Source organism: Cololabis saira, chromosome 9, assembly GCF_033807715.1.
Source record: "Cololabis saira isolate AMF1-May2022 chromosome 9, fColSai1.1, whole genome shotgun sequence".
Lineage (NCBI taxonomy): Eukaryota > Metazoa > Chordata > Actinopteri > Beloniformes > Belonidae > Cololabis > Cololabis saira.
The window spans coordinates 20,772,794-20,793,171 of record NC_084595.1 but is presented as its reverse complement, the minus strand read 5'-3'; the positions used below and the strand labels follow the sequence as shown (position 1 = coordinate 20,793,171).

The following is a 20,378-nucleotide window of genomic DNA, read 5'->3' as shown; positions in this document are numbered from 1 at the left end:
TTGGTTCAGGACCGGCTGGAGCTGGTCAGTCTTGTCTAACAAATAAGTCTGTAGATGCATGGTGGTGGTCTTGTGGCTGGGTACTTTATCTTGACTTGTTTCTCCACAGAAACCGAGTGGGCTGTTCCTCCCCAAAGCTTGACTGAAGCAGCAGATGATGCCCAGACCATGGATGCCAGTGACTTTCTCCTCTCAGCCCCTCTACCACCACCTGAACCGAGCTTCCAGGCAGGAGAAGCTGCCAGTGTTATGAGGGAAGCTGAACTTGGCAACTTCCAGCGGCAGACGGAAGAATTTGGCTATCCGGCTGACCAACTGAGCCAAGGACAGCAGGGATTCACAAGTGTGGTGGTTCCCCAGTTTGGTGTGGGTGGTTTCTCGGCTTACCCCTATCCATACTTTGACTACAAACTCCTGTATGGCCTATACCCTCCTGGCACCCAGACTACCTTCAGCCAGCACCATGAGAAGGGCAAAGACTACTCACAGGCCGTCCACTACTTGACAGAGCATGCTTCTGACGACCATGGTTCTGTGCAGCAGAAAAAGGTCTTCCAAGCTGCCTCCTAGACTTCTGCAGGAAATGCTTAGGTGTCTCAAGGCTGGCAGGACACATTTCTGCCAGTCTTCATAAAAGATTCTGATCAACTTTGGCCAATAAAGATTTTAACCTGTACATGGCTTTGGGGAATGCTTATTTATAATTGTGACAAATGCTGTTAACTAAGGTGAACCAAAATTAACAATGCAAAATGGAATTGTAGGTTACACTCCCCCCCCCCCCCCCCCCACACACCAATGTGTGTCCTGAAAGTCTGACATTACAAGCTATATCCTGAGGTTGGTAGGGTAACTGTGCAGGCTAAGCATGGATGTTGCTTAGACCTTCACTTGCAGAAGATGGTGAAAGAATACAAGAACTGGACTTACTCCACAAACACACTTACGGTATGTAGCTCAAAGGGTAAACAGAGGAAGAGAACACTTAAAGAATTTCCCTGGTATAGGGGATTCCTCAATGCCCCACCCACTTCAGTGGAAGAGGGAAGATGTGATACAGTTCTGTGAGGAGACAGCTTTTCCAGCAGGCACTCGGTGAGAGGATCTGCACAGGATAGTGTGTGGGACACGTGTACGTGTGTGAATATATTATGAACTGGAACATATTACACCGTCATGAAATCGCTACACTGGCCTCCAGTGAGTCAAAGGATAGTTTAAAACCTTACTGCTGGTCTACAAAGCACTGAATGGTCTTGGACCAAAATACATACTGGATCTGTTAGTTCCCTAAGAAGCTCCCAGACCCCTGAGGTTCATCTGGATCTGGTTTGTTGTGTTTCCCAAGAACAAGAACCAAGCAAGGTGAGGCAGCGTTCAGTTATTCTGCTCCTCACTGGTGGAACAAACTTCCTGTAGACCTGAGGTCTGCCCCAACTGTCAGCTCCTTTAAATCAGGCCTAAAAACATTACCGTTTACTGAAGCGTACTCATAAATTAAATACTTACCTGCTGTACTCTACTGCCATTACTTTTTGTGCTTTTTATTGTATCTCTTTTCTTATTGTATTTACTGTTTGTGTCTTGCCGCTTTTAATGTTGATGTAAAGCACTTTGAATTACCTTGTGTTGAATTGTGCTATACAAATAAACGTGCCTTGCCTTGAATTAAAAAGCGATGAGGATCTGGTGAGTTGTGGTCATTTTTAAACAGGCGAGGGACCGCAGCTGATCCACGTTTAAAGAAAACAAAAACAAGAACTTATTTCTGAACAGAATGAAGAACATTTCTACATTTTTGTGCTTTAACCGTGTTAATTGAGAAAGAATTATAAAAACCCTGGTTTCATCTTCACAGATTTGATTTTATTATAACTCCAGTCAACACGTTACAGTTAAATAATCCTGTTTGATTGTGAAGATGTGTTTGCTTATTGCCACACGTGTGTAAATTAAGGCACATCTGTCAGTAAACGGAGGAGAAAACCCTTCATGTTGCGCCTCTTCAAGTACGCGTTTCATACGTTTTGGCACATTCTTCTTTGGTATGTTTCTGGTGCGTTTCTGAGCTTATGAACTAAATATTTTCACTCAAAAATCCTTCTGTCAGCTTTCTAAAAAACAGAAATGTGTAATTGTCAATGACGAAATTTCTACATTTTTAAGCAGAACCTCTGAAGAAGATCCGGCTAAGGGCGGTTCTTCTGCTGGAGGCGGGACGACCCCAGGAGTCACTTCTTGGCGTGTTTCTTGCAGATGGAGATGTACTCCAGCACATCTTCGGGGGAGCCCATCGCCACCGGAGCGCGCTGGTGGATGTTCTCAGGCTGGATGTCCAGGATGTTCTCGAAGCCGGTGGAGGCCATGCCGCCCGCCTGCTCCATGATGAAGGCCATGGGGTTGCATTCGTACAGCAGCCGCAGCTGTAAGCGAGAGACGAGCTTCAGTTTTTTTCTGCTGATGTTAAACCAGCTCCAATTCTTCGTTTGCAACTCAGATAACTTTATTATCACATATTACCGTCATAACCAGAGCGGGTTAAAGGAAAAATTCAAATTATTCAGAAAAAATATTCACATTTAGCTTTTGTTAGTTTTTGCTTATTTTAAACTCTTAAGCCAAGTTGGTTGCAGTGAAAATAATAAATACCTCTTATCTCTAGCCACATGGGGGCAGCACAGCACAGTAACTCATGTGGGGGAATGCGGAAGAAGGAAAAACATCATATGGCCACCACGTCTGGCTCTAAAATAGAATTGATCTCTACTTAACTTAACTCAACCGTCAGATTTAACATCAGTGGACGAGCTTTTATCATCGTACCACATCACCTAAAAGTTTAGAAAACCACATATTTATGCATAATTGCATGTTTATGATTGACAGCTGCACTGCAAAACCTTAATGGATGGCTGTCGTCACTTTTGCTAAATTTTATACCCGAGCTGTGAATGAAAAGCCAAAGCCGTGCAGTTCCTGTCTGTTTTGAAGATAATACGCCTCCATGTGCTGTTTCTTGTTTCTTGTGAAGTCACGGGTGCTCTCTCTCGCTCCCTCACCTTTGGAGGAGCTACATGGTTCATGACGCCTCAGCCAAGTTCCCGTCCTGTGGGACTCTTCTCGTCTGGTCAGAAAAGAGACTCAAGTGCCTACCTACGTGTGAATGTGTCTGAATGTTTGGTGGTGGTCAGAGGGGCCGTTTGGTGCGGAATGGCAGCCACGCTTCTGTCAGTCTGCCCCAGGGCAGCTGTGGCTACAAATGTAGCTTACCATCACCAGTGAGGATGTGTATGAATGAATAATGGTCTAAGTGTAGCACTTTGAGATTCATTGAATGTGAAGTGCATTACAATTAAATTCATTATTATTACTACTCAAAAGAAATGAGGGTACGAACTGGAAGTTGTGCGTTTGTTTACTCAACAACCCCTTCTTACTCAAAAACATTTCAAAACGGCGTGCAACCTCCCCAGTTCTGCAAACAAAGGAGGATGTGGAGAGATGCAGAAACCAGGTTGCGACAGCGTCACGGTGGACTCAAGGGAGGAAGTTCTCGGTGGAGAGGACGGAACCAAGGACCTTTTAGCTCATCGTGTTACTAAGTTGGGGCAGCATGATGGCTTAGTGGTTAGCACTGTTGCCTCACAGAAAGAAGGTTCCCGGTTCGACTCCCAGGCCCGACAGGATCTTTCTGTGTGGAGTTTGCATGTTCTCCCCGTGGGTTCCCTCCGGCTTCCTCCCACAGTCCAAAAACATGCGTAGTAGGTTAATTGATGATTCTAAATTGCCCGTAGGTGTGAGTGTGTCTGGTTGTTTGTCTGTATGTGACCCTGCGATGGACTGGCGACCAGTCCAGGGTGAACCTCTGACTCTCACCTGAATACGAGCTGGGATAGACCCCCGTGACCCTGCAAAGGATAAAGCGGGTATAGAAAATGGATGGATGGAGGGAGGTTACTAAATTGACTTTTACCAGGTTCTCCCGTGTTAAGCGGTTCTGGTACCGGTCTCCTTACAGCCATTTGAACCTGAACCAATCATAGTGAGGCTGACTCGTGCGGGAGCAACAAAGAGCCACCATTAAGAGCCACCTCTGACTGATGCTTGTCGGTACCATTGCCTGGATATCCAATTCAAGCGTGGGGGAACCAAACTAACTGTTTCAAAGAAGAGAAAGAGCAGGATGATGGGCCCAGACTCTAACACCAACCCTTTCCTCAATAACAGTTTCAAAGGTCACGTGAGTTTATCCTCCAGCTGCTACAGGACACGTGGGGGTTCTGGACCACGTGGGGTTCTGGAGGACCAGCAGAGAGGTCCTGACCTTTCCTTTGGGGCTCTTCACGTTCCCGGGATACAGAAAGATTCCTCCGTACATGAGGGTTCGGTGGACGTCTGCCACCATGGAGCCGATGTAGCGCGCTCCGTAGGGTTCGCTGCCGTCCTGCAAGGAGTTAAAAACATGACTTCAGCAGAAGATGAGAGCTCAAACGCAAAAGATCAAACACCTAAACTACAGCTGCCGGTGGAAACCAGGAGAATGTGTCAAACATTGCTTTTGGCAAATATCGACGCCTGGAGTCCCGACGCCAGGAGTCCCGGAGTCCCGACGCTTTCGGGTTACCTGAGGGAACTTCTTCTTCTGCAGGTACTCCGTCACGGCGGGGTCGAAAAGATTGGCGTAACCTTCATTCAAGCTGTAAATATTGCCTCGTTTCTTGATTCTCACGTCACGCTCCACCAGGATGAATTCACCAATCGCCTGAAGAAGAAAAAAAGACAAAAACGGGCCGCTGACAGTCTCATCAACAAGTGGATCAGAGGTTTTGTTAAAGGTGAGCATTGCCGGGCTCGGGAGAGACTACCGACAGGGTCCAGCATGAAGCAGTTGACTCCCTGGCCCGTGGAGAGCACGATCATGGTCGCGCTGCCGTAGAGGGCGTAGCCCGCCGCCACCAGGTTCCTGCCCGGCTGCAGAGCGTCTTCCTCGCAGGGGTCGTCGTCGTTGTTCTGAGGGAACAAGAACCAGCAGAAGCATCAGGGCAACACGCTTCCTAGTACACCAGTATGTCTCTGTCCCAGAGCAGTGCTTTCTGAAGGTTGCTGCACACTCCACGAGACCAGAGTAATGTTCTGGATCCTACTGCTCAATAGAGGAACTGCAGGTTCCTCTGGACCCTACTGGTCAATAGAGGAACTGCAGGTCCAGATCTGCATCTCCATCGATGCTTTTAAGAACAAACTTAAAACCTGTTTCTCCGAGCTTTTAAACATCAGTAGTGAGAGAGTTATTTTATGACCACCATGTTGATTTTATGTACTTTTATCGGTATTGTCTTGTTTTTAAAATCGTATTTTTAGTTTTATTGTAGTGTTTTATTCGTGTTATTATTTATGTTTTATTTTTTGTGAACCACCTTGTGACATTCCGTTGTCTGTGAAAGGTGCTATATAAATAAAAGGTGCTATAAAAATTAAATAAGCTATATAAATATATGTACTTACTCCATTTCAGACATCTTTAAAACTTAAAGAGCTGAAACGACTTCAAGTCTGCTCCAGTGACCCACCGCCAACAAATATCTCATTTTCTACTCAAAACTCAGGGCTGATGTAACACCTTCGGACCCCCCCACCCCCCCGCCAGGAGCTTGAACGTGTCGGTACCTTCTTGTAAATAGCAAAGATTGTTCCGATGGAAACAAGACAATCGATGTTGGAGGATCCGTCCAGAGGGTCGAAGCACACAATGTATTTACCCTGGAAGAGAAGGAGAAGAGTCTGAAAACATCCAACCACCAGGCCACACGTGTTTGACAGAGGAACGTCCACTTGACCCCGGAGAACCGGTTCCAGGGCCGTCATCGTCGTCTCAACCACATTCCAGCTCGCGCACTCACCCGCTTCTCTGGCTCCACGATGATGACGTTGGCGTTCTCCTCAGACACGAGCACGCAGGAGGTGAACGACGACTCGATCATGTTGATGACCAGGTCGTTGGACAGGATGTCCAGCTTCTTCACCTGGTCCCCCGTCACGTTGGTGTTCCCCGCGATGCCGTAGCTGAGGAGACATGAGAGCTTTGTGAGCTTTGTGGTGGAGATGAGACGCTGCCGGGCGGACGAGCACGTGACTGGAGGACGCTCTGCAGGAAGAAAGACCCCATTCAGGGCCTGACAGCAGATCACATGGCTGACATGCTCATGGTGGGCGTGGTGGCTCCAGGTATGCGCCTCCTGATTGGCCCACGCACAACCCGGATGTCAGGTTCCACACTGCTCAGATCAGAATCAGGTTTATTTGGCCAAGTCAGGTCAAACAAGACAGGGAATTTGACTCTAGTTGTTTCGCTCACTGTACAGTAAATACATAAATGACAGCTCTGATTAAGGCAAGGCAAGTTTATTTGTATAGCACAATTCAACATAAGGTAATTCAAAGTGCTTTACATCAACATTAAAAGCGGCAAGAAACAATTAAACAGTAAATAAAAAATAAAATGAAATACCACAATAAGAAAAGAGGTAAAATAATAAAAAGTACAAGTTGTTAAAAAGTAAGGGCAGTAGAGTACAGCAGGTAAGTACTGTATTTAATTTAAGAGTACGCTTCAGTAAACAGTAGTTTTTAGGCCTGATTTAAAGGAGCTGACAGTTGGAGCAGACCTCAGGTCTACAGGAAGTTTGTTCCACCGGTGAGGAGCAGAATAACTGAACTGCCTCACCTTGCTTGGTTCTGGTTCTTGTGACACACAACAAACCAGATCCAGATGAACCTCAGGGGTCTGGGAGCTTCATAGGAACTAACAGATCAACCATGTATTTTGGTCCAAGACCATTGAATGAATGAATAAATGAATGAATGAAAATATATTTATTTCGGTCAGGTCATTCTTAATGTAGACACCAACTGAAAGCATTAGTTCACATAAAAAAAAAAGAGACCTAACGAAAAGGAATAGGCTGAAGCTATTGCTTATTTACGCCTACCCTTCTCACATGATCAACTTATTCAGATCAAACATACAAAACATAGTACAAAAAATAAATCATATTGTTTACACAATCCCGAACATAATTCCGTAATAGTATCATCTACTGGATCCCTCATATTTTTCAAACACATTAAACTTAAACAAACGTTTGAATGCATGAATCGACTGGCACATCTTCATTTTTTCATCAAGTGCATTCCATATATTTACACCCCTTACAGTAATACATTGATCTTTAATTTTAGTCCTAGACTTTGGTTTTTCAATCATATGTTTCCCTCGAAGCTCATATCTACTTACTCTTATTTTAAACATGCTTACAATTTTACTAGGTAACAATCTGTTGAACACTTTGTACATTATCAATGCAATTTTGTATTCCACTAAATCCATGAATTTAAATGCTCTTAATTTAATAAATAGTTCATTTGATGGTTCTCTATAACTTGATTTTGTGATAATCCTTACCGCTCTTTTTTGAAGAATAAAGATCGGTTTAGTATTCAGTGCTTTGTAGACCAGCATCATTCATTTGACTCATTAACATATATACAATTTTTTTTAAAAGTGAAAGGTGCAGCAGTGTGAAAGTTATTGAAAGGTGCATAGTTACTGCTGTAACTTTTACTGAGGTTTTGGTCAGAACTCACAGGTGGGCGATGCCAGCCTTGCGCACGGCGCTGGAGATGGCCTTGACGGCCGTGCACAGCGAGTTGAGCAGCGTGGTCAGCTCCCCGGTGCCTTTGGCCCGCCGACCCTCCTCCATCACGAAGCGGGTCACGGTGACCACGTTGGTGTCGAAGCCCCCTCGGTCGGACATGGTCTCCTGCGGTGTGAGAGTCGCGGAGGACGCGCTGCGGGACTTAAATGCGCCGCAACGCGGAACTAGGACGGGTCTGGGGGCGGGGCGCGGGCGGGGCCCCGCCGCAAACACGGGCCCCTTTGTGATGAACCGATAAAGTTTCCAATGGAGGGATGTGACCAGAACAATACGCCTGAATCCAGGCTAACTTTGCGCAAGACAGTTGGTTTACTTTCCCGAGGCTTTGACAAACACATGCTGACTGAATGAAAAGCTTTGGTCTCTGCTTCCGATAAGTGTGATTGGGTCACCGAGGGGAAAAGTCAACCTCAACCCACCTCAGCTGACCCCTCTCTGCAGCCAGTTCTCCTCTGGAGCAGACCTGTATAGTTTATTTAAAAATAAGGGACATTTGTGCCCGTTGGACCTTGATACAATTTAAAGTTGTATTTAGATGTCATTATTGAAAGACAAGTGTCAAAAGTATTCACATTCATTACTCAGGTAGAAGCATAGATGAATGCATCTTAGTATAATGCAAATATATAAGAACCATAGGCTATATGTGTACTATTGAGAATTAACATGTGTTTCAGAGAGCAGAAGATATGATGACTAGTTGCCTATAAGTATTGTAATGGTGCAAAAAGTCAAACTTCATGCCTCATGTTATCATTTATCTTAACCTTTATTGGAATGTACATCCAAGTTTAGTTCCAGGAATCTGTAAGAACAAAACTGGACAAAAACATCCTTCATTGTGCCACAACCACAACCAAATTCACTCTATCCGGATGGCGCAATTTAACTGGATAGTTTTTTTTTTTAAAGGCCGAAATGAAATAGAGTAACGAGGCTGTTTTTAAAATGTAAGGAGTAAAAAGTACAGATAATTGCGTGAAAATGTAAGGAGTAAAAGTAAAAAGTCGTCTGAAAAATAATTACTCCAGTGAAGTATAGATAACCAAAATTTCTGCTTAAGTAAGGTAACAAAGTATTTGTATTTGTACTTACTTGACACCTCTGTTCAAAGACAAGGTTGGCAAGGATTTTCCCAAATATGTTAGATGTTTGCGACAGATGTGCAGGCTCACCTTGCAATCTTACGCATATGTTTTTCTCTTTTCCAGCCCTGACAAACTTTTGGCAAGTTTACTTCGACACCATGTCCAAGGTATTCTCAAAAACTATTGACGCCTCACCACACATTGGCATTTTTGGTCTTCCTGAGGAGTATACCCAATACTCTATTAAAGAATTGGAAGTAATAGCTTTCACCTCCGTAATTGCTAAACGCCACCTCCTTCTTAACTGGAAATCCATGACAGCTCCTTCCAGTACACAGTGGATTAACGAGGTTATGTCATTTTTAAAAGTAGAGAAAATTAGATATTCAAGAAGGGGAAACTTGAACAAATTCTACCCCCCCCCCCCCCACACACACACACACACACACACACACACACACCCTTTTTATTTTTATTTTTTTTACTTGGGTTTTGTTTTTTGTTTTTTAAAACATTTTAACTTTTTTATTTTTGTCTATCCTTATGTTTATGTGTCCAGTTAATTATTTCAAACAGACTATGTCTATTTTATTGTATTGTTTATCTAGTCTTGTTTTGTGTTATCGTTTTCTTGTTCTTAAAAAGTATGTAAATTTAAATTCACTGGTACATGTTGCACTTGTTACTTTTGCATCAATAAAAAATATGAAACAGAAAAATAAGGGACATTTTCCGTCACTCGCTGTCCCACCAGCCCAACAAGAAACTAAAATATCTACGTGTCAACCACTTACAAACTACAATGATGTGCGCAGAATGTGACTGCAGCTGGCCTCATCTACAAGGTCCCGGACCCCCCTCTCCCCCGTCTACCACACTGTCCCCCCACCCCACTCTACGTCACATTAACGTAAAGACCCCGCTTCTGACCTTATGCGTCACATTAACGCACATCCTAGGTCACCTTTGTACCGGAGTAATGAGTCTTCATTACTCCGGCACTTTAGAAACCAACTTGTACATTTTTTCCTTTAATATTATTTGCTCTTTTGTATTGTACCCATCACCACAAATTCCTTGTGTGTTTTAAACTACTTGGCAATAAACTTCTTTCTGATTCTGATTCTGATAGTTCGACCTTTATTGACACTGAAATGCTGTGAACATGTAATTACTGTAATAGAATCTAAATGAAAACACAAAAGTGAAATAAAGCACATTTATTAATTTTAAATATTTTCAGTTTATATACACATTGATTGTCTTCAAGTGAAAAATGTATGTGGAAATGTATTTTCTTTTAATTCGTCATTTTCACTCATGTGGCTCTCTGACGGACATCGTTCCTTCCCCTGTGAGAGACACCAACATCGCAGTTACAATTCTTTCAGAAGTCGTAACTGTAACATCCTGCTCCTCTTTAGGAAAGTAAATTCGTTTTCCCATTTTTAGAGATATTTACACAAAGTCTTCCATCCATCTCTGATGTGTTGTTCTGAGTTTGTTCCCATTGTTGCCACTAACCTCGCGAGAACTACCATGCAGTCTACAGCAGTTGGCAGTTCTCCAAGCTTAGTGACAATTCAGTTTGGAGAGGCACATTAATGCTTTTTAAAAATTATTATATTATAAAACGGGAAATTTACGTGAAAATACTAATACGGGAGGATGGCGGGAAAGAGGGGTAACATACGGTAATTTCCCAGCCAAAACGGGAGACTTGACAGGTATGCCCCAGAGTCAAGTCCATACATTTGGTTGAGTCCATAGAAATAAACACAGCATTATACTGCCACCACCATGCTTCTAGTAAAGTAAAGACCACTTTAAGGTTAGTGTTGTTCAACGTCCGTCAGCTCCGGCGTTCTAACATCTGGGTTCAATTAAAATCAGGAAGAATTGAAACAACAACTCACATGGGGACTGGTGGCACCTATACTTCTCAAATGTGGCTTGGAAAACCAGTTCCGGACGTCCTGGTCTCACCATCATGGCAGGAACCAATATAATCTGGTTCTGGGCCTGTAGTCCCTCTACTGACCACTAGAGTCTGGATCCAGGGACCTGCAGGTCTTCTACAGAGTCGATGTGCAGGTTAAAATGTCCAACTTTACAGCTGAAATAAACACATTTATAATCTAGTACAAAGACATTTTAGTGGTCTTAGACTTCATAGCAGCTGTACTGGGATCCATTTATCTCCCTTTCTAGGTAAACTCATAAAAACAATACCTTCTTGTATAATTAGGGGTGTGGACCCCCCAATGCAGGTTTATTAAAGCTCGAACAGCATAGTTAAGGCATGTCAAACTTATTCCACATCTTCAGTTTAACTTTAATTTAACCGACACAGGATGGCGCTCTAGGAGCAGCTCCACTTCACGGCAAGGGGTGTAGTTAAATTTTAATGATCTAAAAAGCCACAGTGGCCATTACAGAAGGTTGTGACAGTACCAAGTACCAAGTTTTACTGAACTCCAGTAAAAAAAACTTAGGTCTAAAACTGCACTTTGGTTGCAGAGATGTTGATATTAATGCGCGAATCGAAGGGACTAATGCTGCGTTCCATTTACCTCGGAAGTCGGAACTGGGAACTGGGAATGACGTCACAGCCGAGTTATCAGCGTTCCAGTTACAAAGTAGGTAAACAAGTTTGTAGTTCGCATATACCACATGAAAAATGTAAATTACACTATAGCAGCATATATATGCCGAACAATACATGTATACGACTGATTTAGTGTGACCAAAACTAGAATGAAGTGCTACGAAGCTCTCTTAGTGTTTACAACCGGGGCAGCCATCTCGGAATGTGAACTCGGGGGTGGTGAAGACTCTCCCACTTTCCCAGTGGGAAATCCCACTTCGAGGGGTGTTCCAGTTGAAAAATCCAACTGGGAACTGGGAAATCCCGACTTCCGAGGACAAATGGAACGCGGCATAATCAGCGGGACTATATTCTTTTGCGGAAGAGTAACAACAGTTTTAAATTCGACATAATCAACGTAACCTCGATGAAATCACAGCTGGTCTGCGCTAAATGCCGTATATTTAATTCGTTTCATTTGTATTAGTAAGTTACCGACTTTACTAAAGTGTCTTGTCGAGTCTATATTTGTCCACATATGCTTAGTTTACAACAACATCGCGTTAAAGGCAGCCAAATAAAGGAAATACTAAGGATATTAACTCAAAAGGTGAGAATAAAATATCCTTCATTGCTCGTGGGTCGGCGGATATTAGGACAGGTAAGTTGCGGACAGGTGAGCTACACCTGTGGAGCCCAGTGACCTTCACAGCAAGGCTGAGCGCTGCCTGGCGGCGCCACTGCGCATGTCCGGAGCGGACAAGTACAAAGAGGCTGCTGGTTGGACCGAGCCGAGCCCAGCAGGTCCACGGGGGGACGCACAACCCGCTGTGTGTTTGTGTGAACTTTCTGCTCCATCCAGACTACTTGGGCTCAAATATTCCCCACCCGAGGACGAGTATAGTTCACGCAGGAGCTGCAGACCCAGAAGAGCTGGAAGAGTCCGCGTCGGGTGAGTCTGCACTCTAATAACCAGCCATGCACTTATCTTTTGAAAGCTTATAATGTGTTTGTATTATTTTATTGGAGGGCTTTAAACCCCGTGATTGCGTTTCGGTGTATGTTGCATGTATGTTTTGGGTCTGGGGGCTGCAGCGAGCAGACCAGACATCCCCCTGCTGCTTCAGCAGGATTACGTCCAAAGCTGAATTATGGTTCTGCGTTAAATCGACGGCGTAGGGTACGCGGCGACGCGCACCGTACGGCGCGCGTCCCCGCGTACCCTACGCCGTAGGTTTTGCGTTGGTGTAACGCGGAACCATAAATCAGCCTTAAAGACGCGTGGTGTCGGCTCGGTAATCTGCTGCCACAATCCTCTCTGCGTCGCTCAGGTGTCGTCCAGCTGTCCGGCTCCTCGGCTGCGTCTCAGGGGCTGAACTTTGAGCTCTAAGAGCTGGGAAATGTGCAGCCGACAAAGTTTGTAGTTTGTTTGTTTTTGTGTCTTTTCTTTCTCCTGGAGGGAACACTCGAGATTTTGATCAAAACGTCCTGGACGTGCTCGGGTCAGAACCGGTGTTGTGCCAAAAAGTGATTGCCTGCCAGAATCTGATTTCTCCCGTGAAAATGGGTCTTTTTACCTGACAAAAGTTGATTGAAGGCCAAATACAGTTAATGAAAAGTTGTTTCTACCTAAATATGACTTGATCTCATTCTTGAGCTTCATAAACACTAGAGCTCACAGTATTGCGTTTTAACTCTTTTAAATGACCATTACAACACAAAATAGGCATTTTCACCTGCCAAAAATTGATTGAAGGCCAACAGTTAATGAAAAGTTGTTTCTGCCTAAATATGAGTTGATCTCATTCTTGAGCTTCATAATCTGAAAATTCTGGCAGCCAACTCACTCGATATCAAATCATATTTAGGTAGAAACAACCTTTCATTAATTGTATTTGGCCTTCAATTACTTTTTTGGCAGGTAAAAAGACCCATTTTCAGGGGAGAAATCAGATTCTGGCAGGCAATCACTTTTTGGCACGACACCGGCAGTGAAGGCAAGGCAAATGTATTTATAAAGCACATTTCACATGATGAGCATGGACTCAATGTGCTCAAATACATGAACAAACAAACAAACAAAATTACAGGTTTACAATAACAGAAACAGACAAAAGGTATGTCAAGAAAAAACAACAATAATTCAATTTTAACAAAAGTGCGAGAGTTTACTCAAACGTTTACTCAAACCCCTGTGCAAAAAGGTAAGTTTTTGTCTGCTTTTGAAAGAGGGCATTGTTGGAGCAGACCTTAGTTCCTGCGGCGAGGAATTCCAGAGAGTCTAGTAGTGCCTGAAAGCACCATGAGCAGATCTAGTGTGGATTCTAGGTATGATGAGGATACTCTTATTTGATGATCTAAGGGATCGGTATGTATTCAGTGAGCATGTCAACCATGTAGGAGAGAGTTAAGCCATTCATAGATTTAAAGACAATAAGAAGTACTTTTAAAATCTACTCGTTGTTTAACAGGGAGCCAGTGAAGAGAGGATAAAACAGGAATGATGTGTTCATACCTCTTGGTTTTGGTTAGAATTCTGGCTGCAGCATTTTGAATAAGCTGGAGTTTATGTAACACTTGCTTTGTTAGTCCTGCAAAAAGTGCATTGCAATAATGTAATCTACTGGAGATAAAAGCATGAACCAACTTTTCAGAGTCTGATTGTGACAGAAAGCATCTTACTTTATATATATTTCTAAGATGATAGAAGGCAGTCCTGGAGACATTAGCTATGTGTTTCTGGAAGTTAAGATCAGCATCTAACATACAGTAACACCCAAGTTTTTGACAAGTTCACAAGGTGAAGCAGTTCAACTGCTCCGTTTCCGGCCCGGTCTTTCCAGCTGTCTTCACAGCAGCTGCTTTAGGGGGAGCACTCAGTTCTTTCTTTTTATTTTTATCCATTAATTCATATATACACAATAGTGCGTCTCGCTTTTAGTAGTGGACGTGTGGAGTTACTAGCATGTGGTAAATATCACCTATATAGGTTAAAATCAGTTCATTTTCCAACGTTGCAACTGGAACGCTTATTGTGAATTCTGATATTTGAGGAGTGTTGAAATCACTGTGGACCTGGGCCGGCGGTAGAACCCTGCAGATACAAAGGGCTCAGTAAAGGACACATTTGCAGACTTGGTCGGATGAGAAATTAAATGATCTATCTGTCCACCTAAATAGGTAAATAAATAAGCAGATTTTAGTAATTCAGGGTGAAATATGAAATAAGTACCCTCTGTTGTGATCTGAAGGGGCTTTCTCACTAATTTCTTATGTCAGAATTTCTGAAAGATTTTCCAGCAAATTTTAAAGATTTTATAGTCAAGTTCTTAAAATTTTTTTTGCAGTTTTTCAACTTTTAATAAAGTCAGAATATCTGTTTTTTGTTTTTCCACATATTTGCAATTTATTTCTCCATAAATATAATCATACTTAAAACACAAGTCCCCAGAAAAACTAGGAGCAGCCCTGTATTCAGAAAAACATCCCCTTGAGCCCAAGAATGTTCAATTTTTCTTTGTTCTTTTCAACAAAAGCTCTTTTACTTGCCGCTGAAAGTGACCGTCATCAGCTTTGACATGTCGGAGCAGCGTAAATGAAGCTGCCGTTGCTTATATGTGGTGTCCTCAGTGATCCGAGCACCTCCGCTCTTTCTGACGTAGCTGTGTCGGGGCCTGAAGGCATTTCCAGGGTGAGATTAGTGGGCTGCAGACCCGGACGGTGGGCTCTGTTGTGCTGCGGGAGACTTGGGGTCAAACGGGGGAGTCCTCATCTTCTCTGGACTCGTGTTGTGGAAGCAGTCTGATGTCTGGCGCATGCCCGAACCCAGTCTTCTACACTTGTTGACAATAAAGACGCAGGTCAAGCATTTGGTGGAGGAGGCTACGCAGAGACGTCCTGCACCGTCTGGTTCAGCAGCTCCAACTAATGCTAAATCTCTGACGAACCAAAGTCATTTTGGGCCTCATGAGAAAAGAAAAGCACGACTGCCGGGTATCTTGGGGGACGGTACCATCTTTGTGCTATCATTTAATTAGTGCTGTCAAGCGATTAAAATATTTTTGCAATTAATTAAGATCTGTAATTAATTAATCTCTTTTAATGTCACCTAAAAATTTCTGAGAAGAGCCCTCAACTTGAATTGTTTTCCTTTGAATTCATTAGATTATTGTGCAGATCAAAAAATTGTTATATAACAACAAAAAAGTGGCTTTATAAAGTCATTTATTTATTTTTTAACAGACTTGAACAGTTGCAGTCCTAGCCATTTACATCCACTGAAGAATATTCGCCAGCCGCTCGGTCGCAGACGCAGCCAACCGGTGTCCACTTCAAGGTGGGACTGACCGATGTTTTCCACCCACAACTCAAGCACAAACGCAGAATAACTCAAAATAAACGCAACTTGCGACAGAAAAAGTAAAGTTAGAGATTAAAAAATAGATTAAATGGTTAAAAAAACATAACGCACTAAATATCCCTGTATTAATCACAATTAATGCGCTAATTTACCACCCCTAAATTTAATATACTATACTGTTTGTTTTTATTTTTCTCCCGTGCACCATTTATAAAAAAAAAAAAAAAAAAAAAAAAAAGCTTGTGACCCTGCACGTCGCTCGGCCAGGTCACATGCTCCGTTCCTCTGGTGGGTTGGATTCAGAAGTGTCCACGCCAGGGAGGTTCTGCTGCGTCGGTTGGTTCTGCTCTTTGGAAATAAAAGTCTGATCCAGAGGTCGGATGCTCTGGTTCAACACCTTCTCTAAAACCTCTGGTCTGTGATGGGAGTCAGTGATCTGGACCAGGTGTCAGACTCGGCCCGGTTGACTAGTGCTTTGAAACCACTGGGTCGTTATCAGATGTTGACCTTTTAATTGTAGGGACAGAATTCACCGGCGTTTCTGAGCTCCAGACTGTTCAGATTGTCGCGGGTTTGGTACCAGATGCGCCGGTTGGTCCATCAGGCTCGGTGTTTGTGAACATATGGCTGCTGAGGTCACTAACGCCCTGGTGAGACGACCGTCCTGTCCTCGACATCAAAGCGGGGTCAGACCCCCCCCCCCTCTGTGGTTACACAACTGCCATTCCTGCAGTGTTGGTTTAGACTAAATCACCTCCTATCGGCAGCTCGGCGTGAGCGGCGCTGGCCCGGCTCTTCCTGTGGGTGTGCAGTTTTAGAGGAGTCTCTGTTGTGGTGTTTCCTCTGTAATTTCCCCCTGACGGGGTGCTGCACCGTAATTTTAGTTCTGGTCCAAACATCTGTGCATACTTGTGTCCCGTGGGTGCTCATCTTACACGTTTTAAGCTCTAAAAATACTGTTGGTGTCGTCCATTTGTAGCCTTGAGGGGGCGGCGGTGGTTTGGTCGGCCTGAAGCCACTCTTGCTGGTCTGACCCGAGTTGTTGCAGCTGCCCGGGTTTCAAGACCGGGACCAGGACCTGCCCTGTTATTACAAGATCTGATCTGTTTGGAAATGTAAATCCACTCAAATGAAACAGTCAAACAAGCCCCTCGAAGAGCACGCCGGATGAAAGGGAGCACGCCATATTCAGATCATTGGGTCAGATTAGCGGGATAATGAAAGTGGCCTCTCAGCGTCAACTTCAAATATTAAGACGTGCGCGGTAGATTTTAAATGGACTAACTGGATGAAATAAAGCCAAGCTCCAGGGAATCCTCCTTCAAGATCTCCAGCAGCTTTCGGCGGCGGCCAGCTCTGACGGATCTTGGGAGGAAGTCATTAGCGTAGCGATCAAAGTTCTGGCAGAACCAACTGCTCCACAATCCCCTTTAATCGCTTCTCTGGATTTGCAGGCTCAGTGGAGTCGGAGCGGTCCGAGATCGAGGTCGAGGTCGTTCCTGTGCTGAAACGGTCCGTCACAAAAGCTTCTCCACAACGATCCTGTGAGACGCTCGTGAAGATGTTTAAGGTGCGTCACGGCGATGTGGAGATGACGCAGGAATCAGGGATGTGGATGTTGTCGGGTTAGGGGTTTGGGTTCATCTGCTGGCCACCAGGGTCTGGATCCAGGTTGGACTGACGATCAGTGAACGGGCGGCGGTGGGCGGAACTCCAGCCGTTTTACAGACCGTAACCAGACGAACGCTTGTTCGCTTCGGTGGAGGAGGAGCAGTAATTTTTCTGGCTTCCTCATCGTCTCATCTAGACGCGAGACTTGGGGTGTAGTTTTACACAGTTTCCTCTAGGGCTGCACGAATTGAGATCACGATTCTCTCACGATTTTTTTCCAATATAAAATTTATTGCACTTATTACTTTAACTTTGCAACAGCTGAACAAAAATATAATAACAATAAACATCTCTTGTCTTCTTTACACAAACCTTTGAATAATTTAAACAATAATAACAATTTTGAACAATATTTGTTCCTCCCTGAGTTGAACACCCTTTCAGAAATGGGACTTGTAACAGATCCTGTAGTTCTGAGGCAACAAATTATTCCTCTGGCTGGGATGAACCCCCCATTGCCTTTTGCTGCTATTAAGAAGCTGCCGATACAAAAGGTAAACGTTACAAAAAATATGATGGTGCCTGATAAAAGACTGGCATCAACTTTGTAACAGCTGACATTGAACATAAAAACAATAAACATCTCTCTTGTCTTTAAATAATTTAAACAATAATAACAATTTAACAATATTTGTTCCTCCCTGAGTTGAACACCCTTTCAGAAAGGGGACTTGTAACAGATCCTGTAGTTCTGAGGCAACAAATTATTCCTCTGGCTGCTTTTTGCTGTAACAGCTGACATTGAACATAAAAACAATAAACATCTCTCTTGTCTTTAAATAATTTTAACAATAACAATTTTAACAATATTTATGTGCAATATGTGTCAGGTGATGAGAAAGGTAGATGTTTCTCCAAATGTAATCCACAATCATTAACAAAATATAACAAACATGACAACATGATAGTTGACCATGACAGGACTACAACAACCTAGAACATAGGCCTAGTCCTTTTTTTATGCAGCCATCTTTAAAAAAAAAAAAATAAAAAAATTTAAATCGTCGTCATTTGGAAATGAGATTGCGTTCAAGCATGAATCGAGATCGCGATTTTTATTTTTTTTTTTAACGATTAATCGTGCAGCCCTAGTTTCCTCCTAATGCGCTGCCCCGTGTGGTTGGAGGTGGTTTGGCTTGGTGAACTTTGATTTTCTGATATTTTTATTCCCAGTTGTGTGGTTAAAGGGGAATGGCTGCGTGATTCATTCCTGCATGCTGCAGCTCGCGGGACGAAGAGAGAAGCTGTGGCGGCAAACATGAATGAGTGAAGGGGGCCGGGATTAACCCTCCCAAGTGTGCTTCACAAAGACGTTTTGTTTCCTCGGTATGTTGATCCCTCTCTCTCGTTAAACCTTCCCCGCGGCCATTATGTGCTCCTCATGAGGGATGGTTGGAACGGATTATTGATGTTTGACTTTTCATGTCATTTCACGTGTTTTTTGTTCCTGTTTTCTGGAACGATTCCCATTCATCCACCGACCGTACCCGGTACCGGTCTCGGGCCTCATGGGGTCAGACGTTACAGGAAGGACGGCGTGTCGGTGGCATCATGGTCGGAGCTACTGGGAGGATGAAAAGGTGGCCCGATGAAACATCTCACCTGACCAGTCGACTGTCCCTGGATCCAGAACTGCAGTTTTTTGCAGATCCAGACCTAGGAGAGCTAAGAGCAGACCACCAAAGTTTACCACCAAAGCGATACTTGACGCGGCTGCCCTTTGCAGCGGTTCACCAGAACTTCTGCAGCTTCTCTGCCGGGCTTGGCTGATTTATAACGGGTCCGACCCCGGCAGCCGCAGGGCTCTGTGGGCCTGCGGCTCCTTTTCTGCTCAGATGGGACACGGCGCTGCGCAGTACGAGGAGAACGGGGCTGTGGATGACATCACGGGAGGCGTGTCCAGGGTCGTACAGTCTCAGTAAAACCTGGAGAATCTCAGTTTTCCTGCCCAGGTCCGACATGTTCAGCTGAAGGTGAAATATTTAGTAGCTCCCATCATCCCTTCAGACGGCGCTGGTCACGCCTGAGTATTCCTTAGAGGTGTTGTCGGTCAGGCGTCCTTTGCGTCTCCTAATCGGCTGCGACCGGCACGTTGGTTCAGGTGTTGAGTCTGAACCAGCGTTTCTAATGATCCCAGAGGAGCCGCCGGCTCGGAGCAGGTTCGGATCTGTCCTCACGACGTGTGCCGGAGCTGTTTGGGAGGAGTCGCTGGTGTTTGTACCGCAAACTCAGCGTCCCGGCGCGGCCGGTCACGGTTCAGCTCAGGAGTGGCGAGACGAGTTCACTCTGCTACGGGGAAAAAGACTTTGAGGCAAACTGTGAGTTAAGAAGTCAGTTTATGTAAACTATTATATATATATATGATTAATTGTTTTTATGTGATTATTTGTAAGTGCAAGTGGAACCAACTCTAATCTAGATATCAATCTTTTTCTGTAAATCATTGTCGGAACAAAGTCCCACTTTTTTTTTTTTTTTATCACACCCGTCTCCATGGCCACCGCCGCTCAGCTCCTCCTGTTTATGGACGTGACTGTTTACGGCTGAGAGGTTGCGAGTGCCGGCCCACAAGCCACCAGCTCCTCGTATTACAGCCGTCTCACCGGCTCGTGTAGTCGGGTTACTTCGTGCACGTGCGTGCACGTGCGAGGACGCTTCCACGTCCATCCTCATTCCTGTCTGGGATGTTTCTGAGCAGTTGACAGTTCTGTTGCTGGACGTCTGCGTGAGTGACTTGTTTGTTTTAAAACCTGCTGATGTTTTAGTTTTTATTGCACTTTTCTTGCTTTGTGCTGCACAAGGCTTTTATTTGATCTGTGATCACGGCAGATAACGAACCCTCCGGAGAACGCCGTCAAAACAAAGTTGTTGCTTTCGCTGCGCTTGCTTCTCGAGACCCAGCAGAACCTCGTCTTGGCTCGGGTTTTGAGGGTTAAATGTGTTTTCTTCCTGCTGCA

The 20,378-nt window shown here is 44.2% G+C and overlaps 2 protein-coding genes across 5 annotated transcripts in view; one reads left to right on the top strand and one right to left on the bottom strand.

The window, feature by feature from the left end:
• Window positions 1-1,844: 1,844 nt before the first annotated feature.
• Window positions 1,845-7,879, bottom strand: fbp1a (fructose-1,6-bisphosphatase 1a). The gene is made up of 7 exons (XM_061730737.1): window positions 7,645-7,879; window positions 5,901-6,063; window positions 5,668-5,760; window positions 4,870-5,010; window positions 4,625-4,762; window positions 4,325-4,444; window positions 1,845-2,423 (listed from the first exon to the last, which is right to left on the bottom strand). The coding sequence occupies exons 1-7, from the start codon at window positions 7,812-7,814 to the stop codon at window positions 2,232-2,234; spliced, it is 1,017 nt and encodes a 338-aa protein (XP_061586721.1). The 5' UTR covers window positions 7,815-7,879; the 3' UTR covers window positions 1,845-2,231.
• Window positions 7,880-12,110: 4,231 nt separating this feature from the next.
• kank1a (KN motif and ankyrin repeat domains 1a) overlaps window positions 12,111-20,378 on the top strand; it is a 60,203-nt gene continuing 51,935 nt past the window's right edge. The window contains exons 1-2 of one of the 4 annotated variants that reach the window (XM_061730733.1): window positions 12,111-12,342; window positions 17,205-17,320. The gene's annotated coding sequence lies outside the window, so the exon portion shown is untranslated. Of the gene's footprint in view, window positions 12,343-17,204; window positions 17,321-19,458; window positions 19,740-20,022; window positions 20,147-20,378 lie in introns of those variants that run through there. The other 3 variants (XM_061730731.1, XM_061730734.1, XM_061730732.1) reach the window with 3 other exon arrangements.